The sequence below is a fragment of the Leptonotus elevatus genome, chromosome 14 (assembly GCF_054856555.1).
Source record: "Leptonotus elevatus isolate MCC_2025b chromosome 14, RoL_Lele_1.0, whole genome shotgun sequence".
NCBI lineage: Eukaryota > Metazoa > Chordata > Actinopteri > Syngnathiformes > Syngnathidae > Leptonotus > Leptonotus elevatus.
Genome location: NC_141252.1, coordinates 20,704,137 through 20,732,075, shown reverse-complemented (window position 1 = coordinate 20,732,075; position 27,939 = coordinate 20,704,137). Strand labels below are relative to the sequence as shown.

Below are 27,939 nucleotides of genomic sequence, written 5' to 3'. Positions count from 1 at the left end.
ACGTTATTTACTGATGGCTGTTGTTTTAAGGGCAATGAAGGACTTCAGTCAGGTTTTGCGGTAACACAGATGATTGGAGCATCCTTTGATCTGTTAGTGGCAGACAGACTCACAGGACCACAGTCAGCTCAAAGAGCGGAGATAGTGGCTTTGATAGCTGCACTTCAGTTAGCCAAAGATAAGACTGTGAACATTTACACTGACTCGGCGTATGCACATGTAGTGATACACACAGCCATGAAAGAATGGCAAAGAAATTACTTTATGACGGCTTCAGGGACGCCTATTAAACACCATCAGGACATACTTGAATTAAAAAAAGCTTTGCTCCTGCCTAACGCAGTAGCTATAATTAAGTGTAAAGGTCATTCAAAAACTAATGATTTTGTGTCAGTGGGAAATGATTCCGCAGACAGGGCTGCAAAACATGCAGCAGGGTATACAGCCCAACCTTACAACTGATGGTGAGTGAAGGTGAATTAGGACAAAAAATAACTACGGAAACAATTAAGCTGTGGCAAGAAAAGGCCAGTCCAGAAGAACAGAGTGTGTGGCTGGGAAAAGGAGGACAAAAGGATGAAGCAGGTGTATGGCAGAAACAAGGTAAATATATCCCATCACAGAAGCAATTAAAAAACCTGATTTCTGAAGCACATGGACTTTGCCATGTGGGTACAGAAGAAGTGATGAGACGGCTGCAGAATTGGTGGCATCCTTACATGAGACAAATTGTTAAAAGTGAACTGCAGGACTGCAATGTTTGCAATAAATTTAACAGTATGCCTACATCTAAACCTCCCCAGGGCACTCACGATCCAGAAGTGACTGCCCCGGACAAATAATCTCAATGGATTTTACTGACATGATCAGGCCCGTACAAGGGTACCGATATTTGTTGGTAATTGTGGACTCCTTTTCCGGATGGCCGGAGGCATATCAATGCAAATCTGAAACCGCAGAGGTTGTGGTAAAACATTTGATAAATCATTACATCCCATCACATGGGTTTCCCAGGAAAATTAGATCAGATAATGGGACTCATTTCAAAAATAAACATCTACAGGAAGTAGAAAAAACATTGGGACTAAGACATACATTTGGGTCCGTATATCATCCCCAATCTCAAGGACAGGTCGAGAGAATGAATAGAAACATAAAAGAAAAATTAGCTAAAGCACTGGCCTCATCAAATTTGAATTGGCTACAAGCTCTTCCTATTGCACTAATGAATGTGCGAATGTCATTAAACTCAGCTAAAGGCTGGACTCCATTTGAAGGTCACAAAAACAGACCATTTCCAGCTCCAAATGTGCCGCTGGAAGAGTCACACATTGAAGAACCTCCAGTACTAAAACAATTAGTGTCTACGTTCTCTAAGCTAACAAAAAAGTGGCCAGTTGCTCCTTTAGAAATAAATGATTGTGAATATGTGTGGTTGACGGTAACTAAGCGAAAATGGTCTTTCCCCAGGTGGACAGGCCCACATCGTGTAACCGAGAGAACGTTCTGTGCAGTGCGTTTGCATAAGAAGGGGGACACCTGGTACCACCTGTCATCCACCAGGCCGGCAGGGAAACCAGCTGGCTCAACAATCCAACCTGCAATCATCGGATGTCCCGATCTAGGAGCCACATCAACTGATGATCCAGTTTCCGGCTCAGGAGCTGTCGTTTGAGGACATCATTCAATCTTATTGAACGAAGATCAAGATCAAGTGCCTTTTCTTGGGCAACCATTGAATGAACAGTCACATTTTTTGGGCAGAATAATCCCAGGTGGCAAATCGAAGAATTTGGGTAGTCTACCCCAAATTCTTAAAAGAAGAGACGAACTATTGCGACACTCTTTTCATTCAAAAAGACCTTCAAAGAACTCCATTACGAGATGGCTTCAAAGCTGAAAAACATATCCTTCTGCTGTACTGCGACCTTTCTTCTCATGATGACTTGGTACTTTTGTCAGCCTTTTGACACAACTTTGAACGCAATTACAACGTATCGTATTAAGCGAAGTATTAAGTCTACATATAATCCCTGGGTCACATTCTGGACTTATGATAAATCAATTGCTGTGACAGTTGCTCCAAATACAAACACTTCTGTTAAAATTCCTATTAGATCCTTAAAGGGATTTGGTAGGGGGAGACAGACTAAGGGGGAAGATTGGATAAAATACTGGTGGTATTTGACAGGTCATGTACGACGAGATTGGAATGCTCTGATAACAACACAGGATGGAAGATACTGGCGTCCGGGAACTAGTGAGGAGGCAGTCTTCTTTAGCAAAAGAATAACATTGCGTAATATGGGGGGGGCGACTCTATATGAACTTTATTTTTCCAGAAGGGGATTACGGTCGCCTAACACAACAATTGATAACGCCTCCTGTTTTGGATTTTTGTTGTGGGCCTGATTCTCCGGACATGACCCATATTTCCCCATTTTAGTATGCGTAAATAAAACAATGAGTAATTTAGAACAGCCAAAAATGACTAAATACACAATGGAGAGCGGAGTAAAGGCGGTCAGCGTACCAACTGAGGGAATAGTTGAGAGGTTTCGGGTTACAAAAGGATTTTCCGGGGGCAGTAACAATTGGCTATTATTGGCGAATGAAGCGGCTCGAGCCTCTGATAAAAACAACTGTGTGGTATGTGTAGGTCCGCGTCCTTTATTGAGAATCATTCCGGCTAAAATAGATGATCACTGTATATTGGAACTAATGAATAAGGCTGTCCCCAATGTCAAATGCTCGAAATGGGATAAGGTGTATCCCCTCGTCGATTGGCAGAAAACTAAACCAGTATTTTCAAACACAGTTGCAAATGGTAATTTTACATGTATTAAAATGACAGGCACTGGAGAACAATTGGGAAAATTAAATCACATTACTCAGTGCGTGTCGATAGTAGATGTGGGACAGAAGTTCCAACCGAAATCCAGAGCGGACATATACTGGTGGTGCGGTGACAACAGAATATTTGATAAGTTGCCTTTAAATACAAAAGGATATTGTGCCCTCATAACCCTTCTCATGCCAGTACAAATCTACCCCATCTCTATTGATAACCTGTTACAAATGATTGATAGTTGGGAACCAAAACCTCCTTCTTTCCAGAGGACCAAAAGACATTCTTGGCAAGAGCAGAATGTTCCCACCTACATTGATGCAATTGGAGTACCAAGAGGTGTGCCAGATGAATACAAATTAACTGATCAAGTACTCTCAGGATTCGAATCTGTAATTTGCTGGTGGTGCACCATAAACAAAAATGTAGATAGAATTAATTATATACATTATAATGTACAAAGGCTAGGAAATTGGACTCAGTCTGGCTTTGAGGCTGTACGCGGCCAGTTAGCCGCCACATCTTTGATGACATTCCAAAATCGAATTGCACTAGATATGTTGCTGGCAGAAAAGGGCGGAGTTTGCTCAATGTTTGGAGATCAGTGTTGCACTTTTATTCCTAACAATACTGCTCCAGATGGAAGTCTGACAATTGCAATTGAAGGGCTGCGAACACTCAATAAGAAAATGAAGGAGCAATCTGGTGTAGATACTTCTGTATGGGATAATTGGATGAATGTGTTTGGCCGTTATAAAGCTTTGATTTCCTCAATTTTGATATCTGCGGCTGTTTTCACTGCGCTATTAACGATTTGTGGATGTTGTTTTATTCCATGTATTCGTTCACTTTGCCAAAGACTTATTACCACTGCAATTGAGAAACAGGATGTACAAAATAAGTCGTCTCATATGATGGTAGCTGTTGCTAATCAATGGATGTCTCCTGTTGCTTCGAATGAGGGGGATGAGGATGCCGCTGGCATTTTCCTTTAAAAACAATATCTAATGTGTTGAACTATAGAATAGTTCAAATGAGGGAATGATAGAATTATTAACATTGTTTTTCTGTTTTACATATATATTCTTCAATGTGTTTTTGATTTTAGTTAGATATGTGAAACTGTTCCCATGTGTCAGTGGAATGTGGTCTGTTTTCTCCTAAGGAAGTGAGGTGTCGGAATCCACAAGGCAGATATGCGGGAAAGCTCTACAGAGTTCAATAGTTTATCTAGGAAGACAATTGTTTACCTCACATTTGTTAAGGACTGAAAGAACTCAATAGGAGTTGGCCAGATTGTATCTCACTCTGCTGACAGGACAAGATCAAAGGGGGGGGGGGGCTGTGCTCTGTGTGGGGTTTTATGGGGAATCTCTGGTAGAGGGAGAAGGGGGGGGCCAAGTGGCACATCCTTTTAAGAAGTGTTTAAGATAAGAAGAGGGGGTGTGAAGAATTGTGGTGACAGGAAATACCACATGTTGAGAAGAGGCCAAATGGTCAATGACAGGGGGAGGGAACGATTTCTGTATATATGCATGCATGAACTTTGAGAAGAACACATTCGTGGGTGAGCTGCGATGATTGAGCAGTAGCTCCAAGTGACTTTCAGAATCTGAAATAAAGCTGGCAAAGTTGTTCACAGATTTCAACTTTGAATTTATTTGAACACGCAGAAATCAAAGAATTGATTTCCAACAACCTCAAGAGACCAAAGGAAAGACTGAGGAAAGGAAGGAAGGATAGATGAAGCAGAGTGAGATCCAAAGACACAGCCTCCACCGATTCAACGACTAGAGGAAGAAGCAGATTGTGTTTGAATTTCGATAGATGCTGGTGTGGTGGATATGGCATGCATGAAAACCTCCACCAAAGAGGGGAGCCGTCGACCCCGGGCAGGACAGAGCAAGCACAACCCCCCAGGGCCCCCCAGGACACGGCAGCGCCAAGGGACAACCCCTAGGCCCCGCAGGGGCCACCGGCCGGAGAGCAAACCCAGGAGCCAGGAGTGCCCCCAACACGGCCCGCGCCCCCAACCCAACGCAGCAGAACGGGGCAGGCCCGCCAGGCATCCCAACGGCCCACAGCCCCCGCTCCACCCACGCCCCCCCCGTGCACCCCATCCACCCCCCGCCACCCACCACAACCACATTTTCTTCATCATATATTAAGTAATGTATGTTCTATGAATCATTTTATATTGGATAAGTTGTAAATTTGTGTGTTTTGTCATTTTTTTCGAGATGGGTAAAGACATTTTATCAGTAAATGAAAGTAACTTATATATTTTTGAGAGTTTTTTTGTTGTTGTCGGAGAGAGCTTGGTAATATCTTTAGCTAAAACAGGCGGTTGTAGCGTACCCCCGAAGTGTTGGAATTTGTTTCTTTATCATACTTTTAACTTGCAGATAATGTAAAAAATGTCCCTTTTCTTATTTTGTATTTTTGGAGCAAGGATGTATATGATATAAACATATTATCTGAGAAAATATGGTGGAGATGTGTAATTCCTTTCTGCTCCCACACACCTAAATAAAACGATTGGTTGTTAAGTTGAAAGTCGGGTTATGCCATAGGGGAGAAAGCCCGCAGGGCTCCTCTTGGGCTTTTGTAATTTCTAGTGCCTTCCACCAGGCAGTCAGGGTGGCGGAAATCATTGGGTTTTTAAAACAATTGTGTCGCTTAATCGATGTTGTAATAAAGTGTAAATCTAGAAGTCTGAGGTTATTACAATCCTTCTGTTCTAGTTCCAGCCAACAGTTATTATCTCTGTTGGGTTGTGCCCGTAGAATGATATATTGTAGCTGGTTAGCTATGTAGTAGTGCATAAAATTTGGTGCCTCTAGACCTCCTTTGGATTTACTTTTCTGAAGAGTAGATAGACTAATCTTTGCTTTTTTTTTATTCCAGTAAAATTTTGTAACGGCCGAGTCCAACAACTGGCCGTAGATTTAAATGGAATCATTGAGAAATGTTTTTTTTTTTTTGAGTAAAACTTTCATTTTAATGGTGGCTATTCGTCCTATTAGAGAAATAGGAAGATTATTCCAGCACTCCAAATCACTATAAATGCTATCCAGAAGTGGAGTAAAGTTTAAATGAATTAGATCAGTTAATTTAGGTGAGATTTTTATGCCTAAGTATTTTAAATTACCTATAGGAAATGAGTAGTGTGGGTCCTGGCTTGCAGGGTTCCATGAATTTTCTGTAATAGGTAGTAGTGTTGGTTTTGTCCAGTTAATAGAATAATCTGATAAATGTGAGAATTTTGTTATGAAGTTAAATACTTCCCCTAACAAAATAGCAGGCTTTTATAAATAAAGTAAAATATCATTGGCATATAGATTAATTTTGTGTTCTGTTACCCCAGAGTGAATTCATTGAATCCTTCTTTCCTGGCATATAGCTAATGCAAGCGGCTCAATAAATATTGCAAATAATAAAGGGGACAATGGGCATCCCTGTCTTGTGCCTCTTTGTGAGTAAAACTCTATAATCCCATTAGTAGTAACTGAGCTTTAGGAGAATCATACAATACTGACACCCAGTGAATAAATGACTTCCCAAAGCCAAATGTATTTAAAACAGCAAAGAGTAAGGACCAGTTAACTTTGTCGAAAGCTTTTTCTGCATCCAATGATATAATAACTGCCTTTTTATCATGCCGCTGTGACATGCTAATAAGGTTAAAGAGCCTCCTAATATTATTAGTAGAGTGACGACCTTTAATAAAGCCTGTTTGGTCGCTATGAATGATTGTCGAGATTACTGTTTCTAGTTTAGATGCGAAAGCCTTAGTGATAATTTAAATTTTAGTGTTAATTAGTGAAATCGGACGGCTATACAGTATTAATGCCTGCTGTACACTGCTGTGCCTCATCAATAAAAGTTTTTTTTTTTAAGTTGTGTGTGCCTATGTACCGATAAGACACATGCGAATGAAACTGAAACAGTCAAACCGAACCGTTTCAAACGGTTTTCAAAAGCCGTTACATGCGTATGAGTGCCAACTTTGGTGGTTGACGTATGTAAACAACCACGCATAAATGACTATCGAGTCGAAAAGTCGATATAGCAATTATCATGACAGGCCTACTAGTCCAGAATCTGAATGGCTGGTTATTGCTCTGTGCATGTTGGAAAGCAAAGTGAACAATAATTAGCTAACGACTGCTACTCGTGCTGATTGTCATCAAACTACCCAGAGATACTTTCAAGTGAATAACAGTTGAAAGCGATCATGAAAGTAGGCGTATGGCTTTGCTCCAGTATTTATCTTAATATTTTAACAATCTGAGTGAAAAAAAATAACTCACGCAGAGTTTTCATCAGTTTCTTTTTTCTTTCTTTATTTTTTATTTTTTTTACTTGCATGATTAATGCTTACTCTCAGAAGCTTTGATACATTCATCTACTCCAGGCACAGCACGGCAGAAAAATCCAGGGATGCCTACTCTCAGCATGCTCCTGGAATCCAGCCAATCTGAAGTAAATTGCTCGACAGGGGGGGAGAGGGAGAGAGAGAGAGAGAGAGAGAGAGAGAGAGAGAGAGAGAGAGAGAGAGAGAGAGAGAGAGAGAGAGAGAGAGAGAGAGAGAGAGAGAGAGAGAGAGAGAGAGAGAGAGAGAGAGAGAGAGAGAGAGAGAGAGAGAGAGAGAGAGAGCGCTTGCTTTTATGTTGTAATGTGGGATGAATAAGCGGCCATTGTATATTAGATGATTTTAGAAAAAAGTTTAAATATGCATTCACCAGTTGTCCCTTTAATAGCCGTTATAAGAGATTTTTCCCGATTGCGTTGAAGTTGGTTTGCAAGAAATGTACCTGATTTGTTATTACATTCAAAGTTGTTGTATCTCAATTGTTGTATTGTAATTGTTGTCTTTTTAGATAGCATATCGTCTAACTGTATCTTTGTATTTTGTAAGTCAGTCCATATTTGGTTATTTGGGTTTATTGCGTACTCCTACAACAGTTGTTTAATTTGATCTTCCACGTCTTTTTCTAATTTTTGATCCTGTTTCTTTTTATAATATGAATATGATATAATTTTACCTCTAATTACCGCTTTCCCAGCTTCCCAGAGAAGAGATGGAGATTAGTCTGGAGAGTCATTTATTTCCAAAAAGTCTGCCCACTCTCTTCTTATAATTTTGTCAAACGCTGCGTCGTTTAGCAGTGAGATGTTAAAACGCCATGTCGGGGGTGGTTTAAAGGTATAATCAACTTGTAGGGTAAGGGAGACTGGTGCATGGTCGCTTGGTAGGATGTATTTTTGTACTAATTTTATCAGCAATATAATTATTTGGAAGAAAAAAAGAAATTTTCGAAAAAGACCGGTGCACAGCGGAAAAGAAGGTTGCGCGTTCCTGTCGACGGGTGCGAGCGTGTAGTGTGTCTGTCTCAGTTGTCCGAAGCATTTCAGAGCTGAGACGCTCTGCGCGCTCCCCCCCCCCCCCCCCCCCAGCTCAGGGTTCACTTAGATTTGCACCTACATGATTAACCCAAAACTCTTTTTTATTTAGTTTTGACTACACAATTGATTTTTAAAAAAGAGCAATGCATTGAAATGCTAAACCATTATATAAAATATAATGGTTCAGATTGAACAACAAAATCAGGTTGAAACAATTGGAAAATCCACAAAAGGTCCACAAACTTTTGAGCAGCACTATATATATATATATATATATGGGTATATATATATATAGGGTGTCAGAATTATCGCGTTAATATCTCGTTACCTTAAAGTGCCTTTAACGGCACAAAATTGTTTAATGCTCGATTAACGACCGCCCCTTTTTGGAAAGCCTCTACTGAAGGGAATTCCAGTTGCAACGCAGCAGAAACGTCCATGTCAAAATTAACCAATAGAAATGCACTGTACTGCAATGGAGCTACAATACACAATGTTTAAGGGGCAGAATAAGTGGAGGAACCATTTGGACTGTGTAGCACTACCGCCGGTTTTCTGCTTTGAAAGAACTCACTCGGTTAGCCGTTAGCAATGAGCTAGGTTGCTCCAGCTCTCCATAAGGTGTCCATGGGCACTCTTAAACTCCTGTGAGAGCCAATTGGAGTGACTCCAAGCCACTTGATATTTAGATGTGAAGCGTATTTTATTCAGCAATTCCAGAAAATAGCTCTTAAGTGCATTTGGCTCGCTTGCAGCAGAGCGCCAGCGTCTGTGGCTTGCAGTAAAGCGGCGCCACTTAATATCAATCTGAACTAAACAAAATAAAAGCATTCAACATTGTTCAAAGGAGTTACTTTAACACAATTTAGCAGTAATAAGTTAAATAATAATGCATAGATCTGTGAAGACTGGGGTCTATTTCACAAAGCATGTTCAACAAACAGAGACTAACCCTGAACAGCGAGTTGACATGCCCTGAGATAGAAACTGCGTTTTCGGTTCCAGAACAGCCAATTTGAGGTAGTTATATCAACGCAGAGTAGTTTGACCTAGCATTGCCACTACACTAAAAAGTCCACATTCCCGAGTCCCTATTCGTCGAGTCACCATGGCAACGGGGAAACGCGACGCCACCTTCTGCATTTTTATTTATTTTTTACCCCTCTCAACTGAAAATCGAAATGTGATCCTATGGCGAATTTGAGCATGTGTTTAGAAAAAAAAGTGCAACACCGGAGCGGCTCCCCATAGAGAAAGGCGGTGTGGGAGAACGTTGATGCTTGGGTGTCGGGTCAATGCGTACATTTAAATGTAGTCCTTTGCGATCACAATAATATTACAGGGGAAACCTGCTGAATGGTAACTCATGCGGGGGAGAAGCGCACTTATAAAAACATTATTCAAACGGTTGTAAGAAAAAAACGGAACGCAACACATAATATATGCTGTGATGTGAGTAAATGACTATAGCTGGTAATGTTGCAAATGTGAGGACGGATTAAGTTGTGTATGTAGATGATGGACTGTGATGTGAAACAGTACCGTTCAAAAAGATAACTGTCCGGAAATGCCAGCATATCTATGCGCGGTCTGATAACAATCTCACGAAGAATATTTAATTCCCTGCGCAATATTGCGGCACCTTCCATCAATAGAGTCATTGTCAAAAGGACATGGACTTTGCGCTATAGACTTTAGGCGTATTTACGCAAAAACTCACCACAGCGGACTGAATAAATGAGGAAGTGTGGCCGAAAGGAGCCGGGGACAAAGAAACCCTCGAGGTTCATTGTGAAAAACCTGCCATCTCCCTTTCTGAAACGGAAAATGTAGTTTCCCACATTTCAGGGTTTCTTGACCCAGAGTTCTCACTGAATTTGCTTTGTGAAATAGACCCCTGGCATCAAGTTGTATTTTACCATTTTAAAAATGTGCAGAAATTCGCAAGTGACTTCATGTTAAAAATTAGATAGCTCTTAATATGAAAAAAACACGATTATGGTTAGTTTCCAGTAAAGTTGAGTCATTTTACAATTTGCACCCGTATTGAACTTAACAAAAATAAAAGCATTCAACGTTGTACAACAGAGTCACTGTAACACATTTTAGCAGTAATAAATTAAATAAAAATGCATATATTTGTGGGGACTGGGGGCAAGTTGTATTTTACAGTTTTTAAAATGTATAGAATTTCACAAGTTACTTCATGTTAAAAAATTAGTCAGATCTTAATATGAAAAGAAAAATGCACTGAGCTGTCGCCATTGTCTTACAAACGCAATTATGCCATTTAGTGACATAAAAATCAATTTTACGCTTGTTTTTTACAGTACAGTAATATTTATTAATTTTACCTATTTTGAATTTTGGGGAAAAATATGAATTGTTATGAAATTACTGATTCAATGACTAAAAATGCAACCATATTTCTATTACATTAACAGGAAGAACTGTTAATGTAATAGAAATATGGTTGCATTTTTAGTCATTGAATCAGTAATTTCATAACAATTCATATTTTTTTTCATACTCTTGTATGTTAACAAGAGTATGAAAAATTAGAAAAAAATATTGTAACTTTATTATAAATTTTGATAGAAATCGAGATAAAAAATGTGCGATTAATTTGCGATTAATCGTCAGTTAATTATTGAAGTTATGCGATTAACTACGATTAAAATTTTTAATTGACTGACACCTCATATATATATATATGTGTGCGTATTTCATTCTCTTGTTAACATAAAATAGGGAAGAAATTCTTTTAATTTCATAGAAATATGGTTGCATTTTTTAGTCAATGATACAGTAATTTCATAATAATTCCTTTAAAAAATTAAAATTAAAAATAGGTTCTGTACTGTAAAAAAAAACGAGTGTGACATTGATTTGTATTGGTCATTTTTCTGTCACTACGTGCATGGCATAATTGCATTTGTAAGACAATGGTGACAACTTTCTGCATTTTTCTTTTCATATTAATAGCTGACTATAACTTGACCCCAGTCCCTACAAATATATGCATTGTTATTTAATTTATTATTGCTAAATTACAGTGACTCCTTTGCACAACGTTTGAATGCTTTTATTTTGGTAAGTTCAATACAGATGCACATGTAAAATAGCACAACTTTACTGGAAACAAAACATAAACGATCTTTTCATATTAAGAGCTATCTAATTTTTAACATGAAGTAACTTGTGAACTTCTGCACATTTTTAAAGCTGTAAAATGCAACTTGATGCAAGTATCCACAAATATATGCATTATTATGTAATTTATTACTGCTAAATTGTGTTAGTGATTCCTTTGAACGACGTTGAACGCTTTTATTTTGCGCAGTGATTGTAAAGTGACGCCACTTTACTGCAAGCCGCCCGCTCCGCTGCAAGCGATAGCGAGCCAAGAAAAAGACTGTTACACTTAACAAGCTGTTTTCTAGAGTTGCTGCATAAAATATGCCTCACATCTAAAGATCAAGTCGCTTGGGGTCACTCCAACTGACAAGATGACGTCCATTCGGCTCTTGGCTTTCACAGGAATGAAAGCCCATGGACACCTCTTGGGAGAGCTGGAGAAACCTAGCTCGTTGCTAATGGCTAACCGAGTGCGTTCTTCCAAAGCAGAGAACTGGCGGTAGTGCTACACAGTCCAAATGGCTCCTCCACGCTAACATTCTGCCCCTTAAACATTGTGCGTTTTAGCTCGAGTGTAGTACAGTGCATTTCTATTGGGTAATTTTGACGTGGACTTTCTCCTCCGTCATGCCTGGAATTCCCTTCAGTAGAGGCTTTACAAATAAGGGGCGGTCGTTAATCGAGCATTAAAACAATTAGTGCTGTTAAAAGCACTTAAAGTTATGAATAAAACCTTAAAGGATCTTTGTGCAGTTTGTCACTTTTTTACTCGCCATCTCTGGCCCAAAGCTTAACTGCAGCATCTGTGTCAGGCTCGTTCATGATGCGCGTGCGAGTACGTGCACGATCTTAAAGCGACAGCCACATTTGACAAACGAAGACAAGACTTCAAATGAGGAAGAAAAACTCTGCCCCTCCACTCCCCAAAAAAACTTTGGGGTGTGAGGGTCCGCACACTCTACACTCATAAAACTAATATTGCATTTGACTTAATATAATTGGTGAAACATTTTTACATTCAAAGATATTGAGTAAATTGGAAAGTTCTGACATTGGTTAAAAGAAAGCATGAATCATGAGTAAATCCAAGTATGCAGTAATAGTACATCTGAATGAATTGACTTGGCTCAACTAGTAGATAAATTAAGTAAATGTGACTAAAATGCTGAGTAATTCCAAGTAATATTTTCAAGTATGTCTGAATGAATTGACTTGTCACAATTACTTCATAAATTAAGTAAATGTAACTGAAATGCTGTGGTAACCCTATGAAAAATCTGAGTACAAAACACTAAAGAAACTAAGCAAATATAACTGAAAACATGTGTGCTAACTTAATTAAAATTGTGTTGTACTTTATTTAACTTGTTTATTGTAATTTGAAGATATTCAGTGCTACTATCAACAAATATGACCAAGAGCTCACAATACAGGAACATTTTATTTTAAAACAACTATCCCGCAGAAAATTGCATTCCCCTCCCCCACATTTGCACAAATGCAACATTAGTCATAAATTGCAATTGCCAAACAGTGCCCCCCCTCCTCGTAAATATTCTGCAAAGTGCAGTGCAATCAAACAGAAGGGTTCAATTACCCCCCCCCCCCCCAGTTACATAAAAGAAAAGAAAATATGGACGTTGGATGGATAACATTAAAATCATGTTTTACCAACATGAATAGGCCAATTGCATAAAATATCATAATCATGTTGGGGGAACATAATTAAAACATGTCCAACCAATGTCCATACTTTAAAATTTACTCCTTTAACAAGTGCACATACCTGGCAGCCACATTAAGCATATTGCACGTGCTAAATAGGGTTTAACAGGGCTCCAAATTCTTAAATACTTTCCACAAAAACTGCAGTGGGATAAAACAGCCCGCTACATTAAAAAGAAGTATGAATGTTGGTTGTACACATTAAAATCATGTTTTACCAACATGAATAGGCCAATTGCACAAAATATCATAATCATGTTGGGGGAACATGATTGTAATGTGTGCAACCAATGTCCATACTTCTTTAAAATGTAATTCAACAACCAATGTAAAACAGATTAATATAACTAACAAAAACGTCATCTCCAGCATGTGGCCTCATGATTGGAAGTTGGGTGAGCACCAAAGAGACTCAAAGCCTTCTGAAAAATCATACCGTCAGGAATTAGTGAGCTATTTGAGTCTCATTGGTTCTTACCCTACAGACAACTACATCATGGCTTTATTTTTTAATCTTTGCACCCTTGTTGACAGGTTCCCAGCATCAACGAATATTTTTTGAAATACTTCAAAAGTGTATTTTAGATTTTTGGGGTATTTTAGATCTAGAGCATACATTAGTCCAAGAAAGTAGCAGCATGCTCTGCTGACATCCCCAAGGTGATTTAGTACAATGGATCCTTCAATTACGATCCCTAAATCCCTGAATCCCTTTGAGCTTCACAGAATGTACAGAGCCATTGTCTGTGTTCCCAGCTCCTCTTCCACATTGATGGTAGAATCATCAGAAGTCTGTAGCCATTGAAAAGGAAAGCAGTTAGAGCGGGCAGAATGTCACCAGAATAAAATAAATCACCAAACAACATAAAATCAGCTATACAAACATCAAGGTTCTAAGTTTAATATTCTAAGTTCTAAGTCTGCTATTTGAATTAGCATAAAACAACTTTGAATATGGAGAGGCCCATGCAAATATCAAGAATAATAATGACTAAAACACTCAATAAGGGGTATCTATACATATCCTCATGAATCCAGGTCACAGATGTTCCAATGATGTTGAATTAAATCAGCCTCAATCCTAATTATGTCCAAAGTTTCTTCCTGTTATAGTTTTTCTTTTAAAGTTTGTTGCTTTGACATTAGACAACCTAAGAGACAATACATAAACAAAATAGATTTTAATTTAATGGACAATTTAGGTTGTTCAGTCAACCTAACCATGTGTGTTTTTTGGAATGTGGAATTACTTTAGATTTAGATATTTATTGTATTTGGATTGCTAATTCAATCTGATTTAGACATAAGATACAAGAGCAGTGTTGCAGTCTTCAATAGACACACAAGGGCAAGGTGTAGCTGACTATGTATTTTATTGCACTCACCTCAAACTCCTTGATTAAGGCACCCACGTCTTCTCCCAGGTGATCAACAAGGCATCTGATGACAACTTCTCAGTTTTTTTCAATGGGGATTCCACTCTGTTGATGAGAAAACATTTAAACAGCTAACAAAATACAGTACTCACTAGCGGTGAAATGGATCACAAAAGTCATGGTTTGAATCGGATCGTTCTACAGATGACCCCCCCAAAAAAATCTGATAAATAGAGCTTTGTCTTATTTTATTTGATAAAATGCTTTTGTCTATTATATTAAAATATATATACATAATCGACTCAAAATGTCTAATATGGCCATTCAGGATTTAGGAACACAACTTTAAGGCAAGATACATTCTTATTTTATATGTGGTCAATGTATAAAATAATTTATCCTGCCTTAAGTTTTTTTGCACTTCAAGTTGTGTTCCTAAAATCCAGTTGAATGTTGTTGCTTTTTTAAAGTGTTTTATAAAATAAGTTCTATTAATGTTTTTCCTTTTTTTTCAATAATAAAAACAATCTAAGGCACATTCCATTTTAAACATGGAGCGTAAATTACAAAGTAGCGTAAGTGCACAATATTGAAAAAGAAGGAAAGAACGCAAGCCAAACAACACCTGTCAAAGTACTGTTGCCAGCCGTCACCTCAAATTTACAATCATGCGCTGAAAATGCATATAAAGCCATAAAAAGATGATTTTGGCTCTCAAACGTAAACCAAACTTTGACTCAAAATCCTTGCTGTTTTTAGTTTAATTAACTTTAATTTAGCATGAATTTTATTGTGCACATGTTCATTTTGAAGATTTTGACAGATTCACCTCACTCTAAAAAAGGATTCATGGCGTTAGTAGGTACAGCTTAAAATCAAGGGCTTTCTATGCATAAAAAAATAGTTTGTGCCATTAACATATTATAATCATTTGATAATTTATTTTAATAAGTTCATGAAATATTTTTAATAGTTTTTGACTACTGTACATTTAAAAAAAAACTCAACAAAATCTAGTGAAGCAGTTGGTAAATGATCACAATTTTATAATAATATTCATCCTATCATATAGATGGTTGGAGGAGCAAGAATGGGCAGTATATTTTGTATATGAAGAAGACATAAATGGTTAGAGCAGATTGAGAAACACTATGGTGGAAAAGAAAAGAGTGGTGAGTCTGGTGACAACAAAGTTGGGGAGAAAATTATCTCAGCAGAGGAGTAAACCAAAATACCTGTAGTAGAATATTCATCTCTGGACGATGGCTCTCTCCAGCAGGACCTTTCTTGGCTTGGAAGATGGCAAGCAGTTTCGGAGTGTAGTGGTCCAACTTGAACATGAATTTGGCCTCAAGATTTACAATGGTAATTTGACGGAACTCGGCATTGACCTGAAGAGGGGGAAAAGAAACAGAAAAAAAAGAAAAGGAAAAAAAACACAAGGACTAATTTACAGACTTAGATTTAAGCAAGGTGCCCAATTACATTTGCATAAAATTGTATTGCAGATATTTTTTTCCTTCTCACCTGTGACATGTCAAACAAGACATCTCTCTGATGCTCAGTTGAAGGTTGACAACATCCTGTCGTCTATGTGCAAAAGTGTTGGACATCAACTCAATGACAGTCGACCTCTCTTCTTAAATTCAGACAGGATTGTGAGCCGCTGTCCATTTGCATTCTTTAGTACTGCGTCTGTAGCAACTGAAAAAAGTGGAATCTGAACTTCACCTTGCCACGATGTCCTTTCAGAGCTCAGCAGTAGAGTGTGTTTTGATGACACTGTTGATGTGCTATCTGACTGGTAGTCTCCAGAACTAGAGGATGACTGCAAAGACGATGTTTTTGAAGCAAAGCTGGAAAAATCCCTCATTTTCAGTTTCTGGTGTTGATATTGTGAGCACTATAGATGGAACGACAACCACTTTGATTGTCCCCTTATGCTTAACCTTAGTAGAATGAATTGTAAAAAAAAAAAAAGTCACAAAAGTCCTCATCAAAGTATTGAAGAGTGAATTCCTCATGAATCTGAAAAGTGTCCTTCGCAGTCTTATGCAATTGCTCCACTGTCTCTGGCAACCCTTGTGAAAGTGTGAGCTTCTCACTGTGATCATCGATAATCACCTTCACAACAATATGGTCCATCTGTACAAAAACAAACATTTTACACTTTTAACTCACCTAATACTGGACAATAACATGTCGTTTTAAACTGGACATGCAATTCCCTCCCACACAGTATGATGTCAGTGGATATGTATCACTAAGTTGCTCTACACCCAGCATGGTCACCTTCCCAGGGTGCTCCAAAACAAACCCCCTAAAATGTTCATAATACCAGCTGTTGAGCAACTTAACAATGAAGTTTAGATCACTGCCCACAATCACAATTTGTGAAATCTCCACAAAATTGGGTAGACCACCAATAGATCAATGGCGCAAAATCATCCCAACAGCATATCTGTTTCCGTGATATGACAGTGCACTTGTCAGCTCCACTGTGGTTTGTGTTGGATATGCTTTTTTAAAAGATTCCTGTATCTCTGCATGCAGCAATGCCAATGGAATACTAGTTATTTTACTCACACATAATGCAGGTTTCAAAGCATCATCTTGTAAATGATAAGCCATCATCATTTGTTGTTTTTTGCTGAGAGAGAGCAGAAATTTTCTGAAAATGTTGGTGTCTCACAACTTTGAAAAAATTATGCTTCGCTTCAAAGCGCATCGTCCAGACACAAACCAAAGGTCCAAAGCATTTTATCACGTCCGGATAATGTTCGAACAAATGGAACTTTGGAGTTAACTTAAAGTCAGGGAAAACTTCCAATAGTCCATGGCGATGTTCAGAAATCAATTTATCGAGATAACTAATAATCTCCTCTTTATGAACAGGGGATACCACAAGTTCAGTAATATCTTTTAAAGTCATGAGAACTTGCCATGTGGGTTCAGTGACACGGTTCATTGGCACCTTTGTACCAATTATAAATGGTAACAATCTCAGTAGTGTCCAATTCTTCCAATCTGTGAGAAGAAAGACTTGGTACATGGATTAGTTGAGGGCGGTCAATTTTGTCGGTCCACTTATATGGAAACTTTGTAATTAAATTGTTCAGTTGTGGCAGAGTGAAATATTGCTTTTTTACAAACAAGTTAAGACATAGTGCTAACTCCAATGGTATTACACCTTCTAAGAGGTCGTGGAGTACATCTGGGGGGTACCCTGTTACAAAGTGGAAATGTTTAATTTTTTCTGTTAAGGGACAAATCTTCTTTACACCATAACAATGTAACTGATCAGGATTTTCCTTTACAGATTGAACATGTGATGTATAATTTTCCTTTGTTCTTGGTGGAAAAAATCCAGAATAGACCTCTTTTTGCTGGTAGTCTGAATGGTCCCCAATGCAAAATCTACATATGTAATGCCCAGTAAAACTTTCCACTAGACCACTCAAAACATGTGCGCCCAGATTATCTGCTGAAACACAGAAAACTGTTCTGTTCCTCTGATATTTGTGCCAATAGCAGGGGAAAAAAAGAGATGCCCAAGAACAGTTTCATAGCCACATTTCTTGACATCATTAGCTTTGCAAAGCAGTGCCAAATTAATTGATGTTGATTGTGATCTCAATTCTGAGGACACATCTGCAAGTACCCAATAGAAGGCTGTCACTTAGTGTTTTTCCACGAGGTTCCAAGCGAGTTACATATTTCAAAATCATCCGTGTAATGTATGAGTAAAATTCTTAGCTCCCCATCTGAATAAAACTTGTTTAACTTGAAGTATTTGCTATCTTTAAAGGATTAAAGATGTGAGGCCTTGTCTGAATGTCTTGTCAGTATGCTATTTACAATAGTTTTTGTTGTTTAACAGTTGCTGTAAGGATTGTAGGATGGGCACATATATCAAATATCAAATATATACTCAATTGGTTCGATAAAATTGAAGTTTTCTTTAAAGTATTTCCCCCTCTTATACTTAGAATTAAAGGGACCATCAGGACCAAAGGCTTTAGTTAGAGGATTACAGAGTTGCAATTTTTCAACTAACTCACTGATAACATTTTCGTCAACAGTGCAGTAATTCTGTGCCAAAATATTTCTCACTAAACTTGGAATATGTTGAGATGACGAAGCACAAATAAACTGGAGCTGTTCCACCAAGTCATCTAAACATTTACCTGTGACATTATAAATGTTTTCTAGCTTCAACAAGAGTGAAACTATTATTTTCACATATGCACTTGTATATCCTTCGCAATCTAAATCTACAGGAGTTTCCAACTCCACATCATCAGCTGATTACAGTAATGAACAATGGCTTTCATTCTGTTGGACACTAGTAGAATTTGGACGTTTTACAATGACATCAGCCTTTAAATCATCACATGAGTAAAATGTGTGCTTTCGACTCCTATGAGTAGCATATGTGTCATATATGTTTGTTTTGAATTCACAGCCATCAAACACACACTCTACTGTTTCTAGTCTTTTAAGATGACAGTTAATGTGCTGAAAATAATCTTTGGTATTTGAAAAGCAAGAGTTACAAATTTTACATTTGAAAGCTATTGCATTATGTTGATTTCCAGTTTCCTCTGATTTGTGAGCTCTATACAAGTGTGTACGCAAGCCACCCCAAATTTTAAAGGAACACAGACAGTTCAAATGAATACAAGGCAGAATGTGTCCATGACCAAAATATCCATGTTTCAGTCGATAGTGTTTAAGAAGTCTCCCTTTGGATGGTGCCACAAACGTGCAGAGCTTGCACAGCCATTCCATATGCTGTTACCTTACTGTGGGTTTATAGGGATCCCCCAAAAGCTCCCAGGGCAAAGATCAACCAACAAGGCGTGGTGATGATGATATGAGTTCAAGCTACTGTTCGTCCTCCCTCTATCTTTGGGTGTGGACTTCTGTGGCTCCCACACTTATTCTGTAACATAAGGGAAAAAAATGTAATCACAAATTAAAACTGTTACTTTTACTGCAAGTTAATAGTCAAAATTCCCACAAAATGTATTACATCATTAATACAAAACAACTTACCTCTCCACTCTTCCTCAACGTTTATTTCCCATGCTGCAAAGCAGAATTTGAAAATATGTTGAATGCACGAAAAAGTCAAAGTCATATTTTTCCCATAACCACCAAAAAAACAAGCCACAATGAACTGTGAACTTTTAAAATAAGCCTAGTAAGAGATACACACACTCTGGCTCCAGTGAGTGACGAAGACAGTAGACCTGCACGGAAAATTAACACAGAGTGGTCCGGCGCCTCGAGAACTAACGTTAACGCGTCTTGATAACGACCTACAAAGCTAGTCTGAGTGAATAATCTTTCCGCAGTTATTAACAAGTTTTATGGCTAACTTATCACGTAGAAAAGTTTTGCCAAACCCGTCTTCACCTTGAAATAGGCTAAATGTTCGAGCTACAGTGTTTCAAATAAGCCCATGACGCACTTAAAATTGTGGAGAAATAGGCGAGAAAGTGGCGGGGACCGGGGGTTTGTCTGGTCGTTACTCGAAAACCGTTGGTCGTGCCAAGTTGGTCTGGCGCCTCGAGAACTAATATTAACACGTTCTGATAACAACCTACAAATCTAGTCTGAGTGAAGAATTTTTCCGCAGTTATTAACAACTTAGTTTCATGCTCATGTCAGGCTTGAGTAAGTAGTTAGGAAGGCTGTAATGAAAAAGCAGGTACTTACGGACGATCAGGTCAAGTTGATGCTGAAATGCCGCCAACACATCTGCGCATGCGCTGACATGCCTGCCTCCAGGGAATGACGTCACTCATGGACTGTACTTGATTTTTTTTTAAACATTAAGTTACTGTCCAATAAAATTGAGTTGACTTGTTTGATAATTACATATACTTCAAGCTAATTGATATCAGTAGTGCATTCTCAAAAATCTTGTTGAAACATACAATTATTATTACAAACATTTAAACAATGTAATCTGTGATTCAAATACAAATTTATTTTAAAGACATAAACTTAATTTTAGTATGAGTATTTCACACAAAGATTTCTGTTGGATTTTTACTAATGAATTTTGATGCTGTCAAATCAATTACTCATCCTGATGATATTCAACATTATTATTAACTATACATACTTATATATTAATGTCACATTTACATGGAGGTGAAATTTTTTTTCAGTGTACTATAAAGAGAAGATAAAAGCTGATAGGTGCAGTCAGAGTAAAACAGCCAGGGCTCTTCGTACTCATCTGGGCATTGGTGAAAAAGCTTTAATATTACCTTTTTACATGGCACAATGCACCTTTATATCTATTTATTGTTGTTGTTTTTATTTCCATTTATATTTACTTTTTTGTATTTAATTTTTGAATTATAATTTTCTATCCATTTTTATTTTCACTTTTAGTCATTTATTTATTCATTTATTTATTTCTAATTTATGGCAGTTTTAGTCCTCCATATAAGCCTTAGAATACTCCTTGTGTCTTTATCTTTCAAGTCAGAGATGGAAATTTATGAAATGACAGAAAAAGCTCAACAGCAGAAGGAATTACCTTGAAACATCGGTATTCAGTTGGTTGGTGGTGCTCAAAACTGACATGTCAGTGGTGTTGTTGCTGCCACTGCTTCCCCACGGGGCAGTACTTAACGGCTGATTCCACTGATGAGGCTCAAAACACAGTTATGTGTGCCCATCCCTTCATGCAGGCACAGTCATTGTCCTCAGCAAAATCATTGATGATCCTCTTCATCCTTTAGTAGTTTTGGAAATGTCAGTCTCAAAATCCACCATACAGTGAAATAAAATAAATGTGACATATATGTCTCTGGCACTGATTTCTTTGACTTGCTGAAAATAAGTACCTGATGTTTTGTGATGTCCCATTAGAGAACAATAAGTCTGAGATGACTGCTTGCATACAGTGTAATCAAACATTAATCATCTAAAGCAATAATTTAAAGGGATGTGTGGCCTTGTGAAGAAAATCAATGAGTTCTAAGCTCTAGTAATTTGACCATAGTTTATATGTCACATGGGCTCCCAGTGAGCATTTTGCTGTTGCCTCTAAAGAAATGAAATGTCATTGACTGACTGCGATTGTTGTAGCTTTTCATCCTCAGAATCAAGGCATTCTATTGAGTGGAAAAAAGGCATGATGTATGTCTTTTTTTGTTTGTTTCTGGTATGCCCCTTTGTAGCAAACGTTGCATTATATCCAGTGACTGCACTGTGTTTGTTTTGTCATGTATTACTTTACAGATACCATTTCCCCTTTTTTTCATATTTCAACAAGCAGTGTCACATCATATTATGAAATATTTGGAAACACATCGTTAGCATTTACAAACTCGCAAGGATGTTATGTGATTTTAATCTAATTTCCTAATTATCACGGCTCGTCAGATGATACGCTTATTTTCCCGTCATTGAGTTGTACTCTACATTTACCTCACTGACAACCACAGATTCGTGTATTTCATTCGTGGCTAAGCGCTTTCTTTCCGCTCTCCCGCTTCGTCGTGACGATTGAAGCTCAACGCGTCTTCTCCGGATGTGTTGCGAACCCAACAGACATCAAACAGTACAATCCAGCAAGGTCGCTATACATCTGAAGCTCTTTATCCCCAAAATGGCCTCAATAAGCATGCATTGTCCATCTGCGAGTGCTCATTTTCCAGTCGAAGTATTAAAAATCGGTTTAGATCCTTTGGCTGCTGTTTTATTGGAAACAGCGTATTGTCGCCTCTCTCTCTCTCTCTCTCTCTCTCTCTCTCTCTCTCTCTCTCTCTCTCTCTCTCTCTCTCTCTCTCTCTCTCTCTCTCTTTATTCGGCAGCCATCCCATATCAACATGTCATCATCATCATCGCTCTTTTTTTCTGTTTGAATTTGAATACCTTGGTTCAACAAACCATTACAAACGCCCCCCCCCCCCTTCCACACACACACACACACACACACACACACACACACACACACACACACACACACACACACACACACACACACACACACACACACACACACACACACACACACATTTTCTATACACTTTATTTAAAGGGGAACTCCATCAGTGATGGTCCATTTTTCACTCACAAGCTCTCTTTATATATTTTTTTTCATAAGGAAAATGATAGCTTGTATTTTCAAATTCATTAATTAGTATAGGAGAATACAGTAAATAACTAACTCCTTAAACACACACACCATCGTAGTATCCAGTATAGCCATGCTCTTCTCCCCCTTTCCATGTCTTGGTACACACAGTATCAATACAGTTTTGAAATGTGTCGAAACGGTACATGACGCCTCATCGACCCATCACTAATACAACAACAACAGGACATGGCAAGCAGTGGTGTAGTCCAGGGTATTCTTCTTCTTCTTTTTCAGTCAGTACACCTCTGCCGGGTGGTAGGCGATGCCTTCGCTGATTAGATTGGCTAACTTGACACATGAGGATTGATGAGCCAATTGTAGGCAGACTAGGGCGGGTCATAAAGACGGTGAATGGAAAGACCAACACAGGTGGACGTGATTACACATGACGAGACAAAGGAAGACACAAGGAAGACCTAAAAAAACAGATCACGACAAAAACAAAAGGAAGCAAGAAGACCAAATTCAAGTAAAACATGACATGTGTGTGTGATTGTGAGTGGCATGCTATAAAAGGCTTGCCATCAGCAGTCAGTCAAACTCACCTAAGAATGAGACAGGTAGCCTATGTGACTTTTTACTCCCATTAAATTTGCTTTGTTCGTTGTGATGTCTTATAGTGTGAAACTTGCCGATGTTAATGTGGTAAGACTCTAAACAGGTAAATACAATTAAATTAAATGAATTGAAATGCAAGTCAATACGTCATGCAATTCAGTTATCTGTAGCAAGTCACAGCAAAATGTTTTAAAGCATTATTCCAGTTTGAATTAAAAAAAAATAAAGTTTGTGTTGTGTTTCAGACTGTACAAGCCAAACCCAAACTTGCTTAAAGCCGAAATGGTGGTCTTGAAAAATGAATTGAAGGCACACCGATGGGCGTTGGAGGAGGAAGGTACAACAGTGTTCATAGAGGGAAAAGAGAACACTTCAATTGCATTTAGTGATGGCAGTGGAATTTTCTACATGTACCTTTTCCTGCCACCATCATCGAAGGTTGCTGAAGGAGAGAATTATGTGTTCAAACATTTTGCTGAGGGGAATGACAAAGTACACCTTTTAACATGGCCCAAAACGCAACATTTTAAAGGGCCCGCAGGTATTACACGCTCTCACCATTTTGCAGACTAAACATGTTTTGAAAATATAATATCTGGAATTCCCTTTGACCCAACAACAGTTTACATATCCCTAACTACACTTTTCTTGGATGCACAATTTGCAATTCAGTTATCTCTAGCCAAATCTTGCTTATGGCAAATCACATCACTTTTGCCATCCATGCTATTGGGTTTGTCATCCGAGAACTTCAATTCAACAGCTAAGTTAGTTTTATGGTTATCTGCAACAGAATTTTAGTTATCAAACCCCATTAAGATACTAAGAATTTGTTTTTTAACTGGTATAATTGCAGTCAAAAGTCTTTGATTTGGCTGAAATTAAGATCCATTGACCAACCAACCCGCCCCGTCCCCCCTTTTTTTTGTTATTGTATCTGCCTAGACCAGATCATTCAAAAAGTAACTGGAAGATATCTCAAGCTGAAGTTGCCAATTTTGCATATGTCCCTCACATAATTTTAGTATCTGAAATGACAAACTCGATAAACTGATGTAGCCTCTCAAAAGCAAAGTAATTTGAAGAAGTTATTTAAAATATATTTTTTTAATTATGTGAACTAGTCACAACTGGCTCGATAGCATTGACTGCCGCCTGTAACGACAGAAACTCATATGAACGGCAAATCCAACAACTTTAGGTTTGCCATCAACTCAACGAGCCATTCAGAAAGTAAATTAAACCGAGTACGTTGTTCGGTCTAACGGAAACACATAATATTTTTTGGCCAATAGCTTTTCTTTTTTGCTATACATTCATGCAAAGTAACTATTTTTGTATTCAACATGGATGCAGTACAACTGACGACATGATCATCTTTGGGTATGACCAGGAGGAGGTGACTGTCAAAATCTTGGATGTGGCCGGAGAGCACTATTGTGTGCCTGTTAGTGTGATATGAAGGTTTTCTTCAAGAACCCAACAATCCAGAAGACGGGCTCTTAGTAGAAATCATCCAACAAAATGGGATGCCTTGACTCTTCCAGTGCTTTTTTTCAAAACGGGGTGATTGTTGGAATAATAAAATAATAATAATATTTTTCTTGCATTAATTTTATTTTATTTTATACATTCCAGTGTTTTTTTTTAAAAAACACGAAATGACAGTTTTACCACAATGTTGTTTTTTTTCAAATTCTCAATTTATTACACGGGCATTCAACATAATCGAGTTTGCAGTATACACATCACCTTTGCGAAAAGTGACGTGTAGTGTACACTTCACTTTCGCCGGAAATGCGCAGAATTTAGCCTGAGGGGCGCAAGGGTGAAAGTGCGAGTATTGGGACATGGCCTATATGACGCAAACAGTAAACTAACCGGAAACAGTGTGGGTGTCTGACTTACAAAAGTCAGAAGTCCATGGCATATACCCCCTTGCAATAGTCTACCTGTTAATATTTATTTGTTGTCTTCACTCCATATTTTTTTTAAATATCTTGTTTAACTCTCTCATTACATATGACGTATCAATACGTCATAAGCGTCATAGTCGCCACGCACACATGACGTATAAATACATCAAAATATATTTTTTTTATGTACGAGTGTACAGGAGGGGCTGCCGCAGCTTCTGACTGAAGGAACAGTGTGTGTGCATCAACCTGCGTCAGTCCTGAATATTTCCGCTTTAATTTTATACCTACATAGTTTTATATTTCTACACATGCGCACTATTGAGAAACCCAAAAACAGCTGTTGGGCTACTCCTTTGCCACATAATCCTCTCTAATACCTTTAAGACAAGGCAATGTTTAGGACTGGCAGAGTGTCATTGTGAAGGGTAAGATAAGCTACATGATGTGTCTGACTAACCTTTGAGGTAAGCCATACTTCTCAACAACTTAATTGAAAGTTGTGGAGGCTCTGTTGTTGTTGGCAACAGCAACATACATTATCTATGTGAGAAGAACAGAATGATCCCATCATGACCTCAAACAACTGTACTTTTTATTTTCAAATGAGCAAACTAGCTAAATATAATATCATTTCTAAGTGGCAATTTCAAAGCTCTAGCAAATTAAATTTTAATAACCTCTTACCTTACCGAAGTGCCATGTCTCTTTTTTTTCTTTTTTTCTTTTTGTTTCTTCTTTCTTTTTTATAAGAGCTCAGTATTGTTCATTCAGTAATGTCATCATGACTGCTCTTTTTTTTTTTTTGTATGTGGGTGAGTATGTGTATGTGCGTGTGTGAATGTGTATGTGCGTGTGTGCGTGTGTGCGTGCGTGCGAGTGTGTGTGTATTCGTTAGTTCACCAAAAACCTATTAACCGTTCACCTAAACCGAACACCGCCGTCAGGAGACCCAAGGAAGGACCAAAGAAAACAAAGGAGAGTGAAATCCAGCACCGACCAGACACCACCCACCGGGCCACCAGTTCTTCACCAACCCCAGAAACATCTAAATTCCAACAAATCAGGGAGACCTCAAGAGACCAAAGGAGAAACTGAGGAAAGGAAGGAAGGACAAACGAAGCAGAGTGAGATCCACAGACACCAGCCTCCACCGATTCAATGACCTGAGGAAGAAGCAGATTGTGTCTGAGTTTCGATAGATGCTGGTGTGGTGGATCTGGCATGCATGAAAATCTCCCCCAAAGAGGGGTGACACGTCCATCACACTTAAGCATTAACATGAGAAGGGGAAAAAAACATACTTGTGAACAATAAAAAGGGACAGTACACCAATACAGAATGCACAGTATTACACAATATTGGCTGTACATTAACAGTGGCCCGTGGACACTATGTCTTTGTTAGGCTACCCGAATATCACTGCCCTGACTGGGCCAATTCAACTTTCATAAATAAAGATGAAATCATCATATTGTTGTTTTACTGTTTAATGATTTGAGTTCTATCCATTGAAATCTATGATTTACTATGCACTTAAATTGATCAATCATCATAGATGTTTTTACTATGCTTTTTGTGTGTGTGGGGGTGTGTGTGCGTGTGTGTGGGGGTGGGTGTATGTAGGGGTGTGTGTGTGTGTGTGTGTGAGGTTACATCCTTTCACAAAGACTGGCTTGTATGTTGAAATATAGTCCATCAAATGTCAAACGGTAAACATTGTTAGATTTTACACTGCAAAAAAATAACATGCAAAAATTAACAACACAGACAGAAGTAATATTTTATTCAAGGGTTATATAATACAGTTTAGAGACACTATATGAAATATTCATTTAAACCTTATTGGCTCAACATAGGAACCTCTTTTACAAAATGATTTTTTTTTAAATGCACACAAGCAAGTCATATATGGGATATGACTGTCCATCCATTGCAGCCACTTTGTGTCATAGAAGGATGATACCTGAAATGGTAACCAGGAATGTCCATGTCCTTGTACAGAGCCCAAACTTTGGAAAGAAAGAGGGAAGAAGGGGGCGGGGGGAGAAAAAAAGGAGGAGAAGAGAAAGAAAAAGGGGATTTTTAATTTTATTTTTAACTCTTCAACGTCAGTTAAGGGCTGATAAATGCAATTATAATAAGCTATATTGTATTTAAAATATGCAACTTTTAAAATTGCCTCATAACGATGCATACCTTTCAAAACGTGTGGACACCGCCACCTTGTGGTGTAACCTGTTTGTATTCCCTAATTCTTAGATGTATCAGATTTGCACAATAACAATTGCATTTGTGAACCTCTTTTACAGATGCAGATAAAACTATAATTCTAATTTTGAGGAAACTTTGATGTAAGAAGAAAAATAATTTTCTTTGAATTAAAGTTTTGGTCCACAACACATAACATAACAAAAACAATACTGTAATTAAGTATGGTACTGTCAAACATCTATTAACACAGTATCAAACCACAGCTTGTACTTTCAACTCTTTAATGGATTGATGTAGGTTGTTTGTTGAATTAAAATAAAACATATATTTAAAAAAAAACTATTTAATGGAAATACAATTTATTTAAATTTAATGCAATGTATATTTGGTCATGCAAAACTTACTGAAAGTAGAACATTTGAAATATACTGTATTTAATTAGCTTTAACCTTACGTTTGCACAGAAATTCGCTTTGCTTCAATGCCGCGAGGCCGCCATATTACCACTCCCAAGAAACGGTTCTCGGCATACGATCCCATACATTTACAGTATCAAAATTGAAGCACCTTTGAGACGGTACTTAGTAG

The 27,939-nt window shown here is 38.1% G+C and overlaps 1 protein-coding gene across 11 annotated transcripts in view; it reads right to left on the bottom strand.

The window, feature by feature from the left end:
• gpr135 (G protein-coupled receptor 135) overlaps positions 1 to 22,278 on the bottom strand; it is a 34,539-nt gene extending 12,261 nt beyond the window's left edge. Inside the window, exons 1-5 of one of the 11 annotated variants that reach the window (XR_015097135.1) lie at positions 21,952 to 22,274; positions 21,056 to 21,254; positions 19,555 to 19,587; positions 19,298 to 19,441; positions 16,028 to 16,200 (exon numbers count right to left, since the gene is read on the bottom strand). Coding sequence is in view for 2 of the 11 variants with exons in the window: in XM_086095323.1 (XP_085951449.1) it covers positions 21,056 to 21,102 (47 nt within the window). In the remaining 9 variants the exon portion in view is untranslated. The other 10 variants (XR_015097136.1, XR_015097138.1, XR_015097140.1 and 7 more) reach the window with 10 other exon arrangements.
• Between the last annotated feature and the right edge of the window lie 5,661 nt (positions 22,279 to 27,939).